The 22852-nt window shown below is 46.2% G+C and overlaps 2 protein-coding genes across 2 annotated transcripts; one reads left to right on the forward strand and one right to left on the reverse strand.

Annotated features, from left to right (window-relative positions):
• Nucleotides 1-310: 310 nt before the first annotated feature.
• Nucleotides 311-2954, forward strand: LOC119307582. The gene is made up of 2 exons (XM_037583660.1): nt 311-582; nt 707-2954. The coding sequence occupies exon 2, from the start codon at nt 1385-1387 to the stop codon at nt 2618-2620; it is 1236 nt and encodes a 411-aa protein (XP_037439557.1). The 5' UTR covers nt 311-582; nt 707-1384; the 3' UTR covers nt 2621-2954.
• Nucleotides 2955-18128: 15174 nt separating this feature from the next.
• On the reverse strand, nt 18129-21890 carry LOC119307583 (OVARIAN TUMOR DOMAIN-containing deubiquitinating enzyme 5-like). Its single transcript, XM_037583662.1, has 2 exons — nt 21560-21890; nt 18129-19177 (listed from the first exon to the last, which is right to left on the reverse strand). Exons 1-2 carry the CDS (start codon nt 21664-21666, stop codon nt 18313-18315), a joined length of 972 nt encoding a protein of 323 aa, XP_037439559.1. The 5' UTR covers nt 21667-21890; the 3' UTR covers nt 18129-18312.
• Between the last annotated feature and the right edge of the window lie 962 nt (nt 21891-22852).

Consider the following 22852-nt stretch of genomic DNA (forward strand, 5'->3'; position numbering starts at 1 on the left):
ATTCATTATACTTGCTCAAATATATTGTGAATGAAGCTAAAGACTAGCATTTCTAATAGTGTGCGATATTTTGTTAAGCTCGTCAAGTAGATCTTAACTTATAACAGATTTTTAAATGGATAATCATTCTGTATACATCTTCAAATTGCCTTTTGTTATCAATCTAGTGGACTTCATTACCATATTGTGTCCGTGCTATCTTTGCTCTACATGTAAAATTTAACATGAATTATGTTTATATATAACTCTATCAAAATATTTTAAAAACTCGTGAAGCTACTTCCCCGTTCCCACCAGGCCACCACACCCTTGCTTTTATTTCTCCTGGAAGCAGAGACGGCGCCGCCGCTCGCCTGCGACGCCCTCCGCCGCCTCCGCTCGCCGCAGGTCTCCCCGCTGCCGCCGATCATCTCCAGCAAGGTATCCAGCCACCTCGGCCCCTTGCCGCGCCGTTGGGAGCGCCGCCGCCGATGGTTCAGTGACTTCAATCGGTCCCCGTGGGCTCCAGCGCCAGCGGCGGCGCCGCCGCGACTGCTCTCCTTCCCGAGGTGGATTCACTCCCTTTGAGGTCGTCATTGTTAGGTTCGCCCCCGTCCCTTGCTACTTGCTCACTCTCCACAATTTTTGGCAACAACCGAAACCCTAGCTTAGCTTGAACAATTAACACGCCAGCTTAGTTACCCTGTATGCTTTGGCTTGTGTTCAGGTTGATTGAAGGAGGGACCAAGGAGCAGTGGCCGCGGCTGTGTGTGAAGCTGCGTGTGTTTCGGTTTGCTGTGGTTAGCGTCTGGGCCGTGGGTTGTGCTTAACAAAGTGGTTTCTGCTTGTTGGAGACAAAGGGTGTTTCCCTTTGTTTAATCAGGTGGCTTGGTTTTCTCCAGGCCAGGGGTATAGGGTTTAGGGTTCACTGTGAGTGTGCTTGTGCTTGTGGACATGGATAAAATGGAAGGGGAGAGGACAAGCCGACTAGCCAGAGCTGAGTCTAAATCAAAGACATCTTCACCTACTAGTGCAACTGCCTTTTCAGCCACCGCCTCTCGTCGGCGCCCTACTCTCCCGAGTCTGCGGGCTGACGTGGACTACTCCAAATACAATCGGAAGAAGATGAAGGAGCTCAGGCTTGTCTCGGAGAAAGAGTGGTTCCCGCCTCAAAGACATGAGCGTCACTTGACAAGCAGCTGGTTCTGGACAGTTGTGCAGAAGGACCTCTACCTTACTCTCAAGTCACAGGTCAGCGACATGAAGTGGATCGACTGGCCATCAGTCAACCGGAGTGCTGGCACAAATGTTGATGTTCGTGGATACTTTGCAGCTACTCCGGGGCTTGACAGGCTGTTAGAGAGGCAGGACCTCAGCTGGGCTGACTCGTACATTCGTCAATTCTATGCCACACTATGGATTCACCCAGACCGATCAAGGATCAAGTTCATGTTTGGGAACCAACAGCGTGAGTTGTCCAGGGACGATTTCTTCGGGTGTCTTGGCCTGTCTTGCTGTGGTGCCCAAGTGCACACCTTGGCATACCCCAATGGGAACAGGGATGAAGTTCACCTTGCCACCTGCACAGGACATTCACCACCTATACGTCAACCCTGATGCCGCGATGGAGTTCTGGAAGGATCACAATCAGTTGAACCATGAAACAGCGGTTGTACACACAGTCATGAGGATGTCGATCCGTCCTAGAGTTGGAGGCCTTGAGTCCCTAACTACAGTTGAGATTTGGCTTCTGCACTTGTTGAGGTCAGCACAGCCTGTAGACATAGTAGATTTGATGATTGGAGAGATGCAGGACACCATTCTGACAATCAGACGTCGTCTGCCCTACGCCCCGTATCTCATTCGCTTGTTTGACAAGAAAGGTTGGCTTGAGGATGGCATGAAAAAGGCTTTGGATCAGCACCTCAAGCCATACAAAGCTCCAAGGCCCGATGACAAGAGGAGGCTCAAGAATAGGGCACTTCAGCATGACAAGTCGTACAAGGCTCCGAAGCCTGATGACAAGAGGAGGCTTGTGACCAGGTCACTTCCAGCCCACATGGAAGTTGTATTTGATGATGATGGGCATGTAGTGTTGGATCATGCACTTGTCCCGAGCATACAGGAGCAAGCTCTTTGGGACACCACTAATGGGGAAGCTGACACAGATCATGGCCAACATATGGCGCCACCCCCAGTTCCTGATGAGTTCAGATTTGGCCAGCTGGGAGCTCACTACGTAGAGGCAGGAGGCTTGGCTGGTCATACCTATGACGTTCCTCCCATGCTGCAGAGACAGATTGATCGCCAGACGGCTATCCTTGAGCAGATGCAGAGACAGATTGATCACCAGACGGCTATCCTTGAGCAGATGCAGGGACAGAGACAGATTGATCCCCAGACGGCTATCCTTGAGCAGATGCAGAGACAGATTGATCGCCAGACGGCTATCCTTGAGCAGATGCAGAGACAGAGACAGATTGATCCCCAGACGGCTATCCTTGAGCAGATGCAGAGACAGATGCAGGATATCCGCAACCTGGCTGTGGTTTCTATTGGTCAGAGTATTCGCCGTGACGCTCGCCACAGTGATATTCTGGCTCTTCTCGATGAGAGTTTTAGTGCTTCCTGTGGACTCTAGGCGGCCTCCTGTCCCACCGGTTTGACGCAACAGACTCTACTTCTCAGTGTCTAGTTTTGTGGTATGATGAGCTGCTGCCTACTTCTGCTAGATCGGAGTGTCCTCAGGTTCTCTCACCTTCAGGCTTAAGCCCAGCAGCCACTCGACAGAACCGAGACATAAGCTGGCTATTGTCGATTAACTTCGTTGGTGGGTTTCCCTGTGTGTGTTTGATCTAGAAACGGGAGAGATTTGACTTATATTATCCTTTTGTGCGTGGAGTCGTCTTTTGGGTGGTACTGTAAGTGTAAGATACCTATATGTTGCATGCCTAAATACTTCTGCCTGCTCCTTATTTGGATTCTACATACTTTGTTTCGACAAGGATGCATGAATTTCATAGATCGAGGTTTAAAAGCTGCTGTTTATACTTGCTGCCAGTGCCATCGTCATCGTTGTGTGTGATGTCCTGAGTCAAGCTCTTTATAGATAGAAGGCATCATGTTTTTTGATTCCTTGAGATCTCAGACCAGTGATTGAAGTGCATCCAAGATGTCATTGCTTCCTAGGTCATTTGTATTTTTACTTTTTACAATGATCTGCATGTTATCATCAACTTTCGCATGCGGTGTTTAGATTGTTGCCACCTTCCGGAGATCTTGTCCATCCGTGTTTAGATTGTTGCCACCTTTCAGAAAACTAGGAAGAAGAATATAGATTGTGTGATACTTGTGTGGTGCGACATATGGGTTTCCCCTTAGAGGTGGATGGTCTCTCTCATCTCATGTACGTACATAGCAGCTCAATCAAATAGACTGAGCAGCTTTTGCCTTTTTCATTCTCCAAAATGTCTGTATATTTTTGTTCCCCAAATATGACTAATTAGACAGGACAGGAGTATAACAAACATGCATTTAGTTGGCCATATGAGCCGAGGTAAGTGAATTGAATGGTCTTTTACAATTGAAAATGTATGTCACAATTTGGTAGTACTGCATCTGAATCACATATCAACCAGCCATAAATAAATCTGCAGGCTCTTCGGATATTACTAATAAAATTATTTAGTACTCCCCCCGTTCACAAATATAAGATGTTTTACTACATAACATTTTTCTAAATCGGATGTATATAGACAAGTTTTAGTGTATTTGTTCACTTATTTAAGTCCGTATGTAGTCCATATTGAAATATATTGAAATATGAACGGAGGAAGTGTAGTATATGAATTAAGGACAGCCCCTCAAACAATGGCTTTTTTCCGAAAGAAGCAAGCTCTGCAGCATGTTTCGCCTCTAATTCAGTTGCGAGGCGCGATATCTCTTCCTGGACATGCTTTTTTCTTGGCCTTCTGCTTAGCTTTGCTGCCTTTGGCAGCTGCTTTCTTCAGACTTGTTTCCTTATCCTGGAGTTTGGATTTCTCCTTCCTGTTACATATAAAAAAGGTAATCATTCTCAGATTGATGTATAACCTGCAGATGATGCCCAAATATTCAATTCAACCATGTTTGCGATTACGATTCTCCTTTTTCTGCATATAAAATCTTTTTATACCTATTAAGAATAATATCACAGTATGATTACAACCTGCAGGCTAGCACGTGGGCCAGCAAAACTTGTGCCACTCGTCAATGCCAATATCTAGTTCTGTAACAATAGCTTATTGTAACTGACTCTTTTCATACCTATTAAGAATGAAATTACAGTACTCCCTCCGGTTTTTTTACTCCACATATTAGGTTTGTCTAAAGTCAAACTTTATATACTTTCAATAAATTTGTACAAAAATATATTAAGATATACACCACCAAATCAATACCATTGGATTCATCATTGCATATATTTTCACATCATATAAATATGTTACTATAAATGTTCATGTTGTTTTCTACAAACTTGGTCAAATTTTATAAACTTTGACTTCAAGCTAATATGTGGAGTAAATAAAAACGGAGGGGGTATTTCCTTCTATAGTCTTTTTTCATACCTATAAGGGATTTTCTCAATGACTGTTTTAAACGAAAGTTTCCAATTCTTTGCAGGTCATTTTCAAGACTGCCAATTGGATCCATACATGGTCTTATCTTCGTCGGAGGAAGGACCGGGCATCCACGGACATGGATGCAACCTATAGCAGACGGTCGCTCGGGATATATACAACTAATATGAGTGGCAGCCTGTTAATAGGATTTGTGACGCAAGCATAGGAGGTGAGCTACACGCCTACACAAGCATATTATTCAGATGTAATATATTATGCCTAACTAGTCAATTGGCTACAGAGTGCTCTTCTAGCAATTGTTCGGAACCTGCAGGCCAATCAATTAAGGATGAATGCGTTCTTTGGAGTGAGTGTGTGTCTGTACTGTGTTTTCCAAAAAAAAGGTACTCCCTTCGTAAACTAATATAAGAGCATTTAGATCACTATTTTAGTAATCTAAGTGCTCTTATATTAGTTTACAGAGGGAGTAGTTGAAGGGGGCTTAGAGGCTACTTTGCCTCTTTTGAGGAGAAAAAAACAGCGATCCACATCTTGTCCTGTTAAAAGTAACTTCCCTTTGCTGAGAAATGCCTTGCACAAGCATTCTGATGGCTACTGCTTTATACCATTTCTATCGCCTCCCCTGTAACAATTGAAGGTGTTAGGAATAAGCAACTTGTATTCCCATGAGGCCATAGGCCGATACATATACATGTACAGATGTGGAACATATGCAGAAAACCCCTTATACAACAGGATAAATACAAAGGGGTACATGACTTATATTATAACTCTAACACCCCCCCTCAAACTCATGGTGGATGAACAACACTGAGTTTGGAGAGATAAAAACCATGTTGTGCTCTAGTCTGGGCCTTCGTCAGGAAATCCGCCAACTGTAAATCGGAAGGCACATACTGAAGAGCAATAACCTGATCCTGCACACCAGCGCGCACATAGAAAGCATCAACACCAATATGCTTGGTGAGCTCATGCTTCACAGGATCGCGCGCAATGCTAATAGCACCTGTACTGTCAGATAAGAGCAGAGTCGGTGTAGTGACAGAAACACCAAAATCCTGAAGTAACCATCGTAACCAAGTCACCTCTGCTGTCAAAAGAGCCATTGCTCGCAACTCAGCCTCGGCACTCGAATGGGAAATTGCAATCTGTTTCTTCGTCTTCCAGGCAATGAGAGAACCACCAAGAAAAACACAGTAAGCAGAAAGTGAACGGCGATCGGAAGGATCACTAGCCCACGTAGCATCCGAATAGGCCTAAAGCTGTAAAGAATAGACAGTGAGAGATTGTGCCCCGAAGATATCGGAGAACACGAAGGAGATGACTATAGTGAACCGATGTGGGAGCAGAGACGAACTGACTCAGAATATGAACCGGATAAGAGATGTCCGGACGAGTGACAGCTAGATAGACAAGACTGCCAACAAGATGACGATAACGCGTCGGGTCAGGGAGAGGGTCACCACCAGTAGCACAGAGGTGAAGATTGAGCTCCATAGGAGTCTCAACAATGCGCTCATCAGTAAGAGCAGCACGAGCAAGAAGATCCTGGATATACTTTTCCTGGGATATAAAAAAGCCATCAGAGGTAGAAGAGACTTCAATCCCAAGAAAGTAGCGAAGAGGTCCAAGATCAGACATAAGAAACTGCTCACTAAGACGGGCCTTTAGAAAGGCAATATACTCGGGGTCATCCCCAGTGATGATCATGTCATCAACATAGAGAAGAAGAAGAGTACGACCACGAGGAGAAAGGTGAATAAACAATGCTGGATCATGAGCACTGGCTGAAAAACCAGCGGCAGTGACCACAGAGGCAAAACGCTCAAACCAGGCATGAGGGGCTTGCTTAAGGCCATAGAGAGAGCGACGAAGACGACATACCATGCCATCAGGAACAGAATACCCAGGTGGTGGCTGCATGTACACTTCCTCACGCAGCTCACCATTAAGAAAGGCATTCTTAACATCAAGCTGAGATATAGACCAGTGACGTGCAGAGGCAACGGCAAGAAGTGTACGAACAGTTGTCATATGGGCCACAAGAGCAAAAGTCTCGTCATAATCACGACCATGCTCCTGCTGAAAACCACGAGCCACAAGACGAGCTTTGTGACGCTCAAGAGAACCATCGGAGCGAGTCTTAACCTTGTAGACCCACTTACAAGTGATGGGACGGACTTCAGGAGGAAGAGAAACAAGATCCCAGGTACCAGTGCGTTCAAGAGCAGCAATCTCCTCTGCCATCGCAAACTGCCATTCAGGATGAACAACAGCCTGATGATAAGAAGTCGGCTCAAGAACAGCTGCACCAGCGGTGGGAAATCCAAAGCGATCAACAGGCGGACGAGGACGAGAACGCAAGCCATAAGTAGGCTGAGAGGAAGATGACGACACATCCACAGAGGCATCCACAGGTCGTGAACGACGAGTGTAATGCTGAGGAAAAGACCAGCAGCGGGAGCAGACGTGGGGAACCGGTGGCGGAGAGAGAAGCAGCCGCGGCGCCACGGGAGGATCAATCACACGAGTTGCGGCGTGTAAAAAAATTGACCTAGCTCTAATACCATGTTAGGAATAAGCAACTTGTATTCCCATGAGGCCATAGGCCGATATATATACATGTACAGGTGTGGAACATAGGCAGAAAACCCCTTATACAACGGGATAAATACAAAGGGGTACATGACTTATATTATAACTCTAACAGAAGGCTAAATATTTAGCATTTTTAAACGACAACAAACTAAAGGATCTAAAAGAGATCAGCACGCCATATGAAATCACCAGTTGAATGGGCTCCTACATCCTCCAACAGAGGATGCAAATGGAACATTAGTATTACTTTGAATACATAGCAGTGGCCTTGCTATGCAAAAATCTAAAGGTAGCCGTCCATCTCTGACAACCAACATAAATAGTACATGGCGCGAGGCTAATGCGAAAACAAACTGTCCTACTGAAGATTTATTACAAACAGTGTTTAATCGACGCAAAAAAAACATCAATTTGCTAAGAACATTCACGACCAGCTGGCAGGGATAACAATGTTAGTGTGCAGATAATCGACATGATTATCAGGTCCTCCAGCTGCAGTGAACACCTTGATTGCTTGTTGCATTGTTGGACGGCATGATGGATTTGGTTCTATGCACCGAGCAGCAAACGCGATCACTTTGAATAGTTTGCTTGCGACCTCAGCCGCAGGGAGTGGGAGCCGGATGTCCAACAAATCCTTGAGTGATGTACTCTTATCGGCCATGGATGAAAGAAAATCACCTGGATGGTGTCCCATGAACAACTCGAGCGTGAGCACTCCAAAACTATAGACGTTGCATTTCTCTGTTACCCTTGCTGAGTATGCAAGCTCTGCCACACCAATACTGAAGGGTTAGATTTCTCTTGACACTTCAAGAAACTGAATCTAGAGGATCACACAACAAAGGTCTATTACTACCCAACTCTTAAACATATTGGCTCAATAACTGTTGCCAATGTAGATTGTACAGACAAAGTGTGGTTGATAAATAAAACTATGATAGGATAACTGGTTAAACAAGAATTTAGGATATTTGTACAAATTAGTATGTTATTCGCTACTTCTTGGCATCCTCAGCAGAATAAACATAAAAGTTTCATATTTCATCGGACGAGAAAGAAACATAACAACACACATATCTAACAGAGATAGATATAATTTTACCTGGGGCAAGATACCCTTTTGTCCCGGCAAGCCTCGTGCAGTTTGAATCATCCGCGGATAGTATTTTGGCTATACCAAAATCAGAGATGCATGCTCTGAATTCCAGATCAAGCAAAATGTTGTTGCTTGATATGTCTCTATGGACTATCGGTGCAAAGCAATCATGATGCATGTAAGATAAAGCATGGGAAACATCATTGATAATATTTAACCTTCTTATCCAATCCAATTCAACTATAGTTTCCCTGTTCTTTAAAGATTCTGCTAAGCTTCCTCTGTCCATGTATTCGTACACCAGAAATTTTCCCTGGGTTGCAGAACAGTAGCCGAATAACTTCACAATGTTTCGATGCCGAATATGGATCAATGCATCTATTTCATGATTAAATGACTCATCATCTTCCATCAGATGGATCTTCACCGCAAATATTTCACCACTAGGTAACTCAGCTCTATACACTGACCCACTACCTCCACTTCCAATGCAGTGACTATCACCGAAATTCTCGGTGGCGTCAACAATTTTCTAGTACAGATCTTGTCCATCAAAGTTCCAGATGGCGAACAACTTTGTCTGCTGCAAGTCATTACCACTTCCTGTGCTATGTTTCTTCCTTTTATATCTTAATATTGTTACTACTGTGGTGATAAGCACAAGAGCAATAGTAGCAGGAACTATAGCTAGTAAAACAACTTTGTAATTCTTATGTTGTCCACAACTTTGAGTAATTTCACAAGAGGGCAAACCTTTAACTACACCACATAGCTGATTATTGTGCAAAAACCATTCAGTTGGAGCATCTTCAAAGAACACACTTCGTGGAACCGGCCCTTCCAGTTTGTTGTATGATACATCCATGGATAAGAGGCTGAGTAGGTTCTGAAATGATGATGGAATGCTGCCGTTCAATGCATTGTGTGAAAGATTCAAGTTCTCAAGCAGGTTCAGGCTACCTAGCTGACTCGGTATCTTGCCTTTGAATGAATTGTCACTTAGATCAAACAAATCTTGTAGGTTTACCAACATCCCTAGTTCAATAGGAATGCTGCCATTGAGGTGATTATGGCTTAACTTCAGAGTGCGAAGCTTGGAGCAATGCTCAATTGACCCGTGTATCGACCCACTCAAGTTGTTTGATGATAAATCCAGATACTCCAATTCTTTCATTGTTCCAATTACTTCTGGAATACTTCCTTGAAGCAAGTTATTACCAAGGCTCAGATTGAACAATACTGATAGACCACCAATTTCCGATGGAATTCGTCCTTCAAGTTTATTTGAGGAAACATCAAGTATCCGCAACAGTGATAATTGCCCTATGCTTTGTGGTATGAATCCAGTGATATTGTTGTTTGAGGCACGCAACATGGTAAGGTTGTGGCACTCACCCCAACCATCAGAAAGTTGACCAAATAGTCTATTTGAACTGATATCAATATAGACAAGATTCGGGTGAACTCCAATCTCAGAGATATCTCCCTCGAGCTGATTTCCCTCAAGGCGAACTCTCACTAAGCTTCTGCAGCTTAGCAAGCTTCTAGGCAAGGGACCAACCAAGTTGTTGCCATTGACGGTGAAACGCTGCAGCTGGCCACTCCCACAAATACCCGATGGCAAGTCACCAGAGAGATTGTTATGAGAAGCTTGGAACGTATCCAAACTCGTTAACCTGCCAATTTCTGGAGGAATGCGTCCAGAAAGTTGGTTGAAATTAAAAGTTATGTAAGTGGCCTTACTCAAATTCCCTTTGCTATTTGGGATGGGGCCTGTTGGTGTGTTGTAACCAAGATTCAAGCCCTCTAAATTCATCAAACGGCCTAGCTCTTGAGGGATGTGGCCAGAAAGTTGGTTATTAGAAATTTGTAATGTAGTGAGTTTGGTCAAATTCCTTATGCTGTTTGGGATGTGACCTGTTAGTTTGTTTTCAGAAAGCGCCAAGTTCTCTAAGTTGATCAAACGACCTAGTTCTTGAGGGATGTGGCCAGACAAGTCGTTATGTTATGGCCGGTTTAGCTAGGCCCACCGGGCATCTTAGCCCACAAGTTATTTTAGGTTAATTCTTATGCAAGTTATCTTAGATTAATTCTTATGCAAGTTATCTAGGTTATAAATATAGGCTGTAACTCTTTTTGGAATTAAGCAATAAAGATATTCTATCCTATTGCCCGGCTCCAGAGGAGCCGGAAACCCTAGCCGCCTCCTGCCCAATCGCCACCGCCCTCCTCCTCCCTCGCGACGGCGCCGACGCGCCGGAGCTCGCGTGCTCGCCCCTGACCTTCGCTGTTCTGCCCTTATAACCTAAGGAGTAGAGCCGGTAGGAACCCTAGTCCTACCAATTTGGTATCAGGTACCCGGGTTTCGACCATGTCTTCACTGCCTCCAAACCCGCCACCACCACCGCCGCCGCTGCCCGCCGCCTCCCCCACCGCCGCTGCCACTGACTCCACCACCGCCGCCACTTCATCGCCGGGCGCCACGGATTCGCTGCCGGCGCCGATCGCCCCCGCACCCGGCACCACACCGGGCCAGCGCCAGTCGCAACCCCTCATCCAACAACCGCCGCCTCCCCTCGTGCCGCAGCAGTTTACGCCAGATGCCATGGCCGGCGTGCTCAACGACTTGGTCGTCGCGGTTCAGGGCATCCTCCTCTACTTGGCGAGCTCGTACGGGCCGCCCCCTCCGCTCCATACGGCCATGGCCACGGGCCAGCAGGCGTTGCCGTGGTACTTCGTACCTGCGGCCATCATCGGAGGCTATCCGGCGCTCCCCTCACCGGCGGCCTTGACGCCGCCTTGGCCACAGTGGCCGACGCCGACACTCGCGGCGCCACCCGCGCCGCCAGCCGCCGCCCAGGGCCTGCAGTGGCCGACCTGGGCCACCCCGTCCGCGCCCCAGTGGTCGACGCCGGCCCTCGCGGCGCCACCCGCGCCGCCAGCTCAGTGGCCGGCCTGGACCGCGCCGTCCCCAGCCGCGTCGTCCCTCCCTGCGGCCACCGTGCAGGTGCCACCACCGCCCCCGCCCAGCCCTAGCCTGGGCCGGTCCGCGCCGAGCGGACTCCCGATCCAGGAGGTCCGCTTTCCGTCGTCACTGTCTCCGCTTCCAGGCTGGCTCCACGGGACGTCCCCTCCACCGGCTTATACGGAGGCCCGGCCGCCGTCGGGTTCCCAGTTGCAGCCCGAGGCGTCAGGCGCCACAGGGAACTACGCCGGCCTTCCCATAATGGACCGGGCGCCGACATCAGCCCTCCGCACCGCCGAGGTAGTGGGCCATGGCGCGCCACACCAGCAGCCGCCCCGGTTCGCCAAGCTCGACTTCGCCACGTATGATGGCACGGAGGACCCCCTCAACTGGCTCAACCAGTGCGACCAGTTCTTTCGCGGGCAGCGCACCCTCGCCTCGGACCGTACCTGGCTCGCCTCTTATCACCTCCGCGGCGCTGCGCAGACATGGTACTACGCTCTCGAGCAGGACGAGGGCGCCATGCCTCCTTGGGAGCGCTTTCGCGAGCTCTGCCTCCTCCGCTTTGGGCCATCGGTTCGCGGGAGCCGCCTGGCGGAGCTCGGCCGCCTTCCCTTCACCTCCACGGTAAAGGACTACGCCAACCGTTTCCAGGCCCTGGCATGCCATGCGTCGGGTGTGACGGCGCAACAGCGGGCCGACCTCTTTGTCGGTGGCCTTCCGGATCACATCCGCGTGGACGTTGAGCTTCGGGGACCCCAGGATCTCCAGTCGGCCATGTACTATGCCCGCGCGTTCGAGCGCCGCGCGGTGGCCATCCGGCAGGAATCACCGTTCCGGACCGTTGGGTCGCTACCCGGGCCGGATTCCGCGCAGGGTCGGCATGCGCAGGCTTCTGCGGCACCCCTAGCCGCGACCGCGGGACGCCCGTTCCGCCGGCTCACCCTAGCCGAGCTCCTCGAGCGTCGCCGCAAAGGGTTGTGCTTCAACTGCGACGAGCCCTACACGCCCGGCCATGCCTGCCCGCGACTCTTCTACATGGAGGTTGCAGACTACATTCCGGAGGACGCCGTCGCCGCTGACCTGACAGCCCTAGCTGTCGAGAAGGTGCTTGATGCTGGCTGACCGCCTCGAGGAGTTCCGCAAGCGCTTCCCCACCTTACAGCTCGAGGACGAGCTGTTTGTGTAGGCGGGGAGAAGTGTTATGGCCGGTTTAGCTAGGCCCACCGGGCATCTTAGCCCACAAGTTATCTTAGGTTAATTCTTATGCAAGTTATCTTAGATTAATTCTTATGCAAGTTATCTAGGTTATAAATATAGGCTGTAAGACTTTTTTTTGGAATTAAGCAATAAAGATATTCTATCCTATTGCCCGGCTCCAAAGGAGCCGAAAACCCTAGCCGCCTCCTGCCCAATCGCCACCGCCCTCCTCCTCCCTCGCGACGGCGTCGATGCGCCGGAGCTCGCGTGCTGGCCCCCGACCTCCGCTGTTCTGCCCTTATAACCTAAGGAGTAGAGCCGGTAGGAACCCTAGTCCTAGCACGTTACCCCAGAGAAACAAGGTCGTGAGTTTAGTCATATTCCCCAAGTATGCTGGTATAGATCCTGTAAGTTTGTTCAATCCGATTTGCAAATCCTTCAAGTTTACCAAATTTCTTATTTCCTGAGGGATGGGTCCGATGAACTTGTTAGTATGAAGATGGAGAGTTCTTACATGTGTTAAGTTTCCTATACTAGTTGGAATATAATCTTCTAGTTGGTTTACACTAATATTTAGCTCTTTCAGCATCGCTAAATTTCCAATTTCTCGAGGAACCGGCCCAACAAGCTCATTGTTGGAAAGACACAGGGTTGTTAGTTTTGTGAGGTTTGCTAAAGCAGGTGGAATTGAGCCTCTTATCTGATTGCCATGCAGAAGTAGAGCATGGAGATCTCTAAGATGCTCTATGCTTGAAGGAATACTCCCGGCAATCTGGTTGTGCGAGAGGTCGAGGGTCGCCAAGGTACTCAAGGCCGAGAAGTCCATGAACTCTAGCGACCCTCTTAGCTTCAACCGCCGTAGAGAGACAGCGGTGATCACCGGCCGTGTCGTCGTGTTGTCGGTGCAGCGCACCGGATTCCACGCCAACCACAAGGCGCTGACGTCATGTTTCCCCATGATTGCAGGGAGTCCTGGCTTTGGTTGCTGAGGGTGGCTTTCCAGGCAAGCAGTGCTCCTGCTTGTTTTTCGAGCGACGGCCGCACCGGGGCGGCCAAGACAAGGGCGACGGAGGTAGCCATCATCAGTATGGTGAGAGAGGCAAACATTTTGGAAGATAAGGGTGGCTCCATGGCTATGCTAGGAATTTTTTTTTGAAGCTCCATAACTTTATTCATCAAATGATAGCCAGATCGTTTACAAAGAGATGAAGAATAAAGTCAGGGATGTTTTCCCATACTTCAGACTTTTTAAAGCTAATACAATGTTTTGCTAAGGCATCCGCTACTGAGTTCTCCTCTCTGCTACCATGAACAAAGGAAATATGAGCAAATTGCATTGTCATTAGAGAGCACTCAGCTATAATAGGAACTGCAGGTCCCATATATGCATTAGGATCCGAAACTGCCTCCAGTGCCATTGTGCTATCCGATTCTATCACCAGTTTGGTACAGCCCAAGTTTGCAGCTAAATTTAGTCCACACCGAATAGCAATCATCTCTGCTTCTTCTACATTGGGAACATGTGCCAGTAACTGAGAAGCTGCGCCCAGGAACTGTCCCTGATCATTGCGTGCAATGACTCCACAAGAACCTGAGAGATTCTCCGAAATAAAGGATGCATCAACATTTATCTTTACCATTCCCACTTCCGGTTTCTTCCATACCTGGTCCCTTTTACGAACATCATATTTTGGAGTATTAGCCCGGACGAAATTAGTGGCTAGAACCTGTATTGAGATGGCCGTTTGTTCTATCGTCTGGGTAGTTTCCCCCTTCGTATACAATCTCCTCTGCCACCAGATAAACCACATGGCCACCAAAATGAATTCGGGTGTTGGGATGTTATTTACCTCCGTATGTATCTGGAGCAAAGAGTCAAGGTTCATCGAGCCCGAGCGATCCTGCATGATCACTTTGTCAATCTCAGCCGATAACCCCATCTTTTCCCATATCGCATGTGCTCGAGAGCATGTGAACAGGCAATGTTGGATGTCCTCCAATCCACAATTACAAAGCGGACACTGTGGCATTAAGGGAATATGCCAGCTGGCCAGCACCCCATAGCAAGGCAAAACTCCCTTCAACACTTTCCATCCAAAATGTTTAACTTTCCCTGGTAACCTTAACTTCCACAACTCTTTCCATACCCCATGATCATTTGCACTTCCTTGGCTATTCCGGCTAAAGTGTCGTCCAAACTGGTTTTCAAATTCAATGTGATATGCCGATCTCACCGAAAACGTTCCCGACCTTGTATGGTGCCAAACAACAAAGTCCTCCACAACTTCAACATTAAGATGGATCTGTAGAATTCTGTTTGCATCAACAGGCGAAAACACTTGCCGAATGAGATACTCATCCCACTGTCCCGTATGAGGATCAATTATCTCCTGAACTCTTGTTAACATGATGCCACCTCTGGGTGTGATCAACTTCCTATTTGCACTTGAGGGAATCCAAGGAACATCCCATAGATTGATGTGTGAACCGGATCCTACCCGCCAGATGCATCCCCTCTTGAAAGTATTTATTCCTTCGACAATGCTTTGCCAAGTAAACGAAGCTCCCTTTTTTGGACCAGCTTTCAATATATCTCCACTTGGATAATATTTTGCGCTCAAAACTCTTGCACACAGCGAATCAGGGTTTTGGAGTAGACGCCAACATTGCTTTGCTAACATAGCAAGATTAAAGTTGTGAAGGTCTCTAAACCCCATACCACCCATTTTCTTTGGTACACACATTTTCCACCACGCAAACCAATGCATTTTCCTCTTTTCCTCTCCATCTCCCCACCAAAAGCCCGATATTTCATCGGTAATTGACTTACATATTCCTTTCGGCAACTTGAACACAGACATAGCATATGAGGGGATTGATAGTGCTACTGCCTTAATCAGGATCTCCTTGCCCTGAACAGAGAGGATCTTTTCTTTCCACCCTTTTAATCTCTTGCATACTCTGTCCACCAAGTGCTGGAAACAGTCACTTCGGTCCACACCAACCATTGTTGGTAGACCAAGATATGTGTCTGACAAGGCTTCAGTTAGGATATCCAACATAGCACATACACTTTCCCTGTCATTTACTCTAGTACTAGGGCTGAAAAAAAATACTAGACTTTGGAGTACTTACTCGCTGGCCTGAACATTCGCAGTATGTGTCCAAAATTTTCTTCAGTGTTGTTGCATTCTGAACTGTTGCATTCATCAAGATTAAACAGTCATCTGCAAACAGCAAGTGTGAGATAGACGGTGCATTTCAGGAGACTTTTACTCCTTCCAAACCACCAGTTTCTTCCTCATGAGCCAGCATACTAGAGAGTCCTTCTGAGCAGATCAAGAATAGATATGGTGATAATGGATCACCCTGCCTCAGGCCTCGGCCTGGAAGGAACTCCTCTGTTTCAGTGTCATTAAACCGAACTCTGTAGCTCACCGAAGACACGCACTCCATAATGAGCTCAATCCATTGTTCATGAAAACTCATCTTCGCCATCATTGCATGCAAAACCCCCCCCATTCTACTCTGTCATATGCTTTCAACATATCCAGCTTAACTGCACATACCCATTAGATCCATGGGATTTCTTCTTTATTGTATGAAAACATTCATAAGCAACTAGCACATTGTCAGTTATTAATCTGCCTGGTACAAACGCACTCTGAGTTGGTGAAATTACCTCAGGCAAGATCTTCTTCAGTCTATTAGCTAGCATCTTCGAGATAACCTTATAAACCACGTTACATAAACTTATAGGCCCGAATTGGGTTATCATTTCAGGGCTATCAACTTTCGGGATCAACACCACATTTGTTGAGTTCCATCCTTCTGGAATCCTTTTGTTGTTGATAGCGTCCAGAACTTCCTTCGTGAGCTCCTCTCCTATAATGTGCCAAAATCGCTTGAAGAAAATAGCATGGAGGCCGTCGGGGCCCGGGGCCTTCATGTCACCGATTTGAAATAATGCTTTCTTCACCTCTTCCTTAGTATAAGGAGCAATTAGCATGTTATTCATCTGTGCCGTAACCACAGGTTTAACTGTGGACAGCAGCTCATCATCTATCATCCCTGACTCTGAGTGAAAAAGCCCCTGGAAATACTCAAGAATCAATGGTTTGTGGTTATCATTACCCTCAACCCAAGAATTATTATTACTTTTCAACTTCTTAATTAAATTACGGCGTCTACGAGCAGAGGCAAACTGGTTAAAAAACTTTGTGTTGCGATCACCACGCCGCAGCCAGTTTGCGTGACCACGCTGGGCCCAGTAGATCTCCTCTTGCTCTAAGAGATTCTCAATCATCATTGTGAGATCTCGTCTGCATTATGCGGCTGCTTCATGAGCAACTCAAGCTCCTGTTGAGCTGCTCTCAACCTGTTCCTCGGCCCCTTCAAAACCTTTCTGTCCCATTCATGCAGATCTTTATGAACGGCGTTTAGCTTATCCATGGCTATGCTAGGAATTGGCTTTGCTGTGTTGGTGGCAGCACTTTAAATAGTCGCACCTCTGGCTCTGGATGTATCTGTCATTCGGGTAGCTGTGTCCATTGCATACATCTCAACGAGAAAAAAAGACTGAACACCTACTGGCCATGGAATAGTCTTCACAACCTTCCATTCCATGTTTGATGGGGTGAAAGTTACGGTCAGCTCCAGCGGTCAAGTGAACACCAACTAGACATATTGTTGAGATAACATAGCATTGAATGAAGAAAGAGAGGTTACTGATAGGGAAACACTTCCTATCATACATCTAATAGGAAGCATTCTTCAGATTCTGCCGAGTTAACGAGATAGAAGGCGTAATGTTTTTTGTTTCCTTGAGATCTCGGACCAGTGACTGAAATGCATCTGATTAAGATGCCGTTGTTCTCTAGGTCATTTGTATTTTTGATTTTACCATGATCTGCATGTTATCATCAGCTTTCGCATGCCCGAAAAAATCGCATCAATGTTCCTCAGAAAACTTGTCCATCAGTGTAGCACCTGCATTTCTGTTCATAACAGCAGTGGGAGTAGCAGATACAAGGAACCATGTTGCTAGCTTCAGCTATACACATGCATTCATAATGGTATAGTCTGCACTTTTGCAGTGCCACTGCAGACAACATGGTTACTTGAAACTTTTGTTTCTAGATGAGGTTACTTGAAACTTGCGTGACATGCCATGGTCGTCTTGTGCCACAATGGCCTCGAGGTATGTGAGATGTGACCATTTACCTGCATTGGTGTTTGTTCTTCATTTATCTCCAGCATTTATTTCATCGCTCATATGTTGGGACTTGGGAGTACCTGTCAAAAGAATACTGGCCTGTTCTATCATTCGACCATTCATGTGTCAAATATTATTGATGTCTTTCATAGAAGATACAGACATGTACGCTGTCAAAGAATAAAATAAAAATCATATTTTTAAACTACTTTTCACAATTTTACTGGTTGTCCAGGATCATGCATATGATTTCCCGGGAGCCAAGATACTGTCCCCGACGATCTATGGTTTCTGATTGCGGCAAACTGAACCAAATAGAAGCTGGTAATTAGCTACAAGCCAACCCAAAATAACGATGACAATGCTGATTGCCTTTGCCTTTCTATAAGTAAGCAAACAAGTACAGAAAGGCAAATGCATATCAGTAATTTGTAGGAAGGAAACAAAGTATGAGAAGAATCAACACAGTACGCAGCCACAGGAAAATAAGTAAACAAAACTGTTTTACAGGCAAAATTGTTTGGGAAGTAAAATCCCATTTAAACATATTCTATGATTTGGTACACTCAACCAGACTGACCAGAAAGACTTCTCATGGGTAAAAACACAGGCCAAGTACATTTGGTTTCCTGTCTCAAGATAACTCAGTGGGGATCACTGAGTTGTAGTGCTCCCCGAGGCCATAGGCATGCCTGTGGTAGGAAAGCCTGATGCTAGGGTCATCTCCTGGTCCTGACTTGCTGTATTCTTTGCCCATTTCTACATCTGGAAAGGAGCCAGAGTATACGACGATGTGCTTCTTTAGGCAGTGCGTCAGAGCACCAAGCTCGAGTTGCCCGCCCCAAGCAGCGGTGGACTCCATCTCCTCGCAGTACTTTTCGAAACTCTCCGAGGGGTCTGGTCCAGACTCGGCTTTGCCCTCCGATAGGAAAAATGGGAGGAAATCTGCGGCATGCTCTCTCATATACTTGGCTGTCATTTGCCGTAGCTCCTGGTGATTGTACTGTGTAGTGCCCTTGGAATGGAGTGACAGCTGGTTCTCAATAGCACGGTACAAGCAATGGCCGTCTGGCTTTATCTCATGAATGGTCAGCCCCAAGGGCTCAAGCCTCCTTCCAAGTTTCTCGTCTTCTAACATGCGATCACTGACAAGATTGGTTTGTTCTTCTTGAATTCGCTGCTCTCGAGCAGCTTCTTCCTTTGCCTTCTTCTCTCGCCGTTTTGCAGCCTTCCCCGGCTTCGCAGAATCTGCATTGCTGGCAACAGAAACGCCAGCTATGGCCTTCACTAAGGTGTCGAGGTTCCCCTTTTCAGAGCTTTCTGCGGGTTTGTACCCAAAAGAAGCAAGCTCTGCAGCATGTTTCGCCTCTAATGCAGCTGAGAGGCGCGATATCTCTTCCTCGACCTGCTTTTTCTTGGCCTTCTGCTCAGCTTTGCTGCCTTTGGCAGCTGCTTTCTTCAGACTTGTTTCCTTATCCTGGAGTTTGGATTTCTCCTTCCTGTTACATATATAAAAAGTAATCGTTCTTAGACATACCAGGAAAATAATTAAGGATGAGAGGTGAACTACACAAGCACAATTTAACAATGAAAAGAAAGTACAAATAAATTACATTTATTTATTCATTGTTGAAAAATTGTTACAATTTTCAACAGGGTAACTAAAGCAAAACCAAGAACTCTACAAGTGCTCACCCTAATAACAAAATCATCCATTATCCTTCAAATTAGTTGGTTTAAAATAAGAGACTGATGGCAAATAAATAAAAAAGATATCATCTCAAATTTAGAATTTGAACAGAATTAACTATTGTATTTCAACACATGAAATACTCCACTGTCTAAGCAATTTCAGTAGTCCTTTACAGAAAGGAATGTTACTACTGCCAGGTTGCAGTCACCCTAGCAGCAAGGCACACTGGTCTATGACATACTGCAGCATATATACCGGATACACCTAAAGAGGGAGAAACTTGCACTGTATGGCTGTATTTAACTAAAACTTAACCATAATAAACAAGAACGCTTATAGTAGTAGCACAATGCATCATTCATTAATCATCATCAATGAAGGAACTCCTAGATACCATAAAGATGTATCTGGTGTATGTTTCCTGTGAAAAGCGCATAACAGATCAAATATAGCGTTTCATTTGTTATGTGAAAGACATAGTAGTCAGGCTTCCATCGCATGCCTTATGTGCAACTTACATGCACTGTTATACTGGTGACCTATTTTCATGTGTTAATGAGAGTTTTAGTTCAAGTAGCGTAAGAGGAATTATTGCCATCTAGGTACAGGGAAACATGTTATCTCAACTTCTCTTGATAGTTCAATGCAACTCTGATAGAGAAACTAGAACGGTTAAGATAACGCGCCAACATGCTGCACCTGTCCATAGCACGTGACAGGCTCTCAACCGTTGATCAGTCATGCAAAACCGGATGCTTGCCGTGCTGATGTCACAGCGACGTGGCAACATGCGACGTGTATTGGTTTCAGAAAAGGTAGTGTAGAAACCCGTATAATCACAATGGGTTGGTAACATAATGAGATGCTAGCTATGGAACTGTGAACTTGCTCGCTCAGAAGCAAAACCCAAGATACTGGTAAATATGAAAATGTCATCTTTCTCAGCTTCTCTCATTCCAGGGACAAACAAAAACGACAAATTTGATGAAATAATCAAAGTTGTGAACTAAAACCCTGATAATCATGAGAAAATTCTATCTTCGTTTTCTCACAGGCAGGACCAATAATACTCACTAAACACATGGCTCGGACCATTGCAACCTCCTAAATCAACAAGAGCAACGTGCATCTCGCACAAAGCCAACGAGCAATCTTAATTAAGATTAACCAAATCCACAGGTCAGCTAAATGCCTAAAACGCTTAGAACCAGAACAAAGTCAGGGAGGCTAACTGATGCCTCAAGGTGACCTCCTCGAGACACTACTGCTAAGTGTAGAGTAAATTATCCGAGTGTTAGTACTGCTAGTTGCAGTCACCCTAGCAGCAAGGCACACTGGTCTATGACTTTAGCGTATACACAAATAGATCTAAAGAAGAATAAACTTCCATTGTACGGCTATATTTAACTAAAACTTCAGTATGTAAAACGAGGATGCTAATATTGGGCATTAGGCATCATTCATTAATCATCATCAATGAAGGAACTCCTTGATACCTTCAACATGTAGCCGGTGTATGTTTCTTGTGAAAAGCGCTAAACAGATCAAATTTAGCGTTTCATTTATTACATGAAAGATATAAAAGTCAGGCTTCCATCACTTGCACGCCTTATGTGCAACCTATATGCACTGTTGTACTGGTGACCTATTTTCATGTGTTAATGAGAGTTTTAGTTCAAGTAGCCTCAGATGAATTATAGCCATCTAGGTTCAGGGAAACATTTTATCTCAACTTCCCTAGATAATTCAACACTGATAGTAAACTAGAGAGAAAAAAAGGCAATCTAGAAACACATATAATCACATTGTGCCTTAGTAACATAATACGTAAGATGCTAGCTCTGCAAACTGTGAACTTGCTCGCTCAGAAGCAAAACCCAGGATTATTGGTAAAGATAAAAATGACATCTTTTTCAGCTTCTCTTGTTACAGGACAAATTAAAACAACAAATCTATAATGAACTAAAACATCAATAATCATGAGAAAATCCAATGTTTGTTCCTCGCAGGCACGAACAGAATTATCACTAAACGCATGGCTCAGACCATCGCAACCTCCTAAATCAACAAGAGCAAACGCGTAATCCCTCTCACAGCCAACGAACAAGCTTACTGGCGATTAACGAAATCCACAGCTCAGGTAAATGCCTAAAACATGGAGGAACAGAACAAGGTCAGGGAGGCTAACCTATGCCTTGAGATGACCTCCTCAAGCGTCTCCTGCTCCCTCTCCGGGACCGCCTTCTCCTCCGTCGCGGCGGCGGCACCGGCTTCGGCGGCTAGGGTTTCGTCCATCGGCTTGGCGCGGGGCTAGCCGGCTAGGGCTGCCTTACCAGCGAGAGGAACCGCGTCCGGGTGGATGGGTGGGAGGAGGAAGAGTTCCCTCGGCCCGAGATGGCAGGTGGGCTCCGGCGGGAGAGTTATCGGCGAGGAGGAGGAGGGTTTTCGGCGGCGCGAGACTCCGGCAAGGACGAAGAGCTGGGGAGCCAAACAAACCCAGGTCCGGAAGCTACGCGATATTTGGATACGACGATAGACTAAGGCGCGGTCGTGTGCGCTGGCAACCTAACTGACGCTCAAACTCTTTTTTCTTTTTCTTTTTTTGAGAGTACGCCAATGACGTACCTTATTTTTATACTTTCTCCGTCCGAAAATACTTTCATTAAAATAAACAAAAGAGGATGTATCTAGATGTATTTTAGTTCTATATACATTCTTTTTTGTCTATTTTGATGACAAGTATTTTCGGACAGAAGGAATAGAACAGAAAGAAGACAATGTACAAGAGACCAGAAGATGGAACGCCTCCATCTTAGGCACACACACCCTTACACCCCACACATTAGCCTATGCCTACGTTCTCACGAAACGTGCTAAACCCTCCTCCACCTAGGCCAGCCGCCTTCCACTCCTTGAGCTCCTCCAAAATGGCAATGGACAGACCATGCGGCTGTAATTGTTGGCTAATCCTATTAAAAACTCTCGTGTTACGTTGCTTTCAGAGAGCCCAAATAGTGGTGATAACAAGGGTGTCAAAGCCACGTTTCCAACTTCTCCTAAAGGTGCACCGACCCTCAAGCCACCAATCCAGCAAGCGATCATGAGCCTCCGGAATGCGGCCCTGCAAACCCAACACATTCCAGATATTGTGCCATACTTCCCTGGCATACACACTCAAACTCTTCATAAGCAAAAAAATTCTCAATTCCTCCGGCGGCAATACCCATCACCATGGGCATGGATAACGTGTGCCTAAGAGCATCTCTAGCCGTTAGCCCCCACGGGGCTCGAAAATTCGCCGCCTGGGGGCGACCCGGCCAAAAAAATCGGCTTGAAGCCGATCGGGTTCCCAGCCGCCGGCCCCAGGGCCAACCTAGAAGGTTTATTTAAAAAAAATAACATACTGAAAGGATCGATATAGTTGACTAGAGGGGGTGAATAGGCAACTAACAATTTTTAGCTTTTCTTTACCAAATTAAAC

This window comes from Triticum dicoccoides, chromosome 5B (genome assembly GCF_002162155.2).
Source record: "Triticum dicoccoides isolate Atlit2015 ecotype Zavitan chromosome 5B, WEW_v2.0, whole genome shotgun sequence".
Taxonomy (NCBI): Eukaryota; Viridiplantae; Streptophyta; class Magnoliopsida; order Poales; family Poaceae; genus Triticum; species Triticum dicoccoides.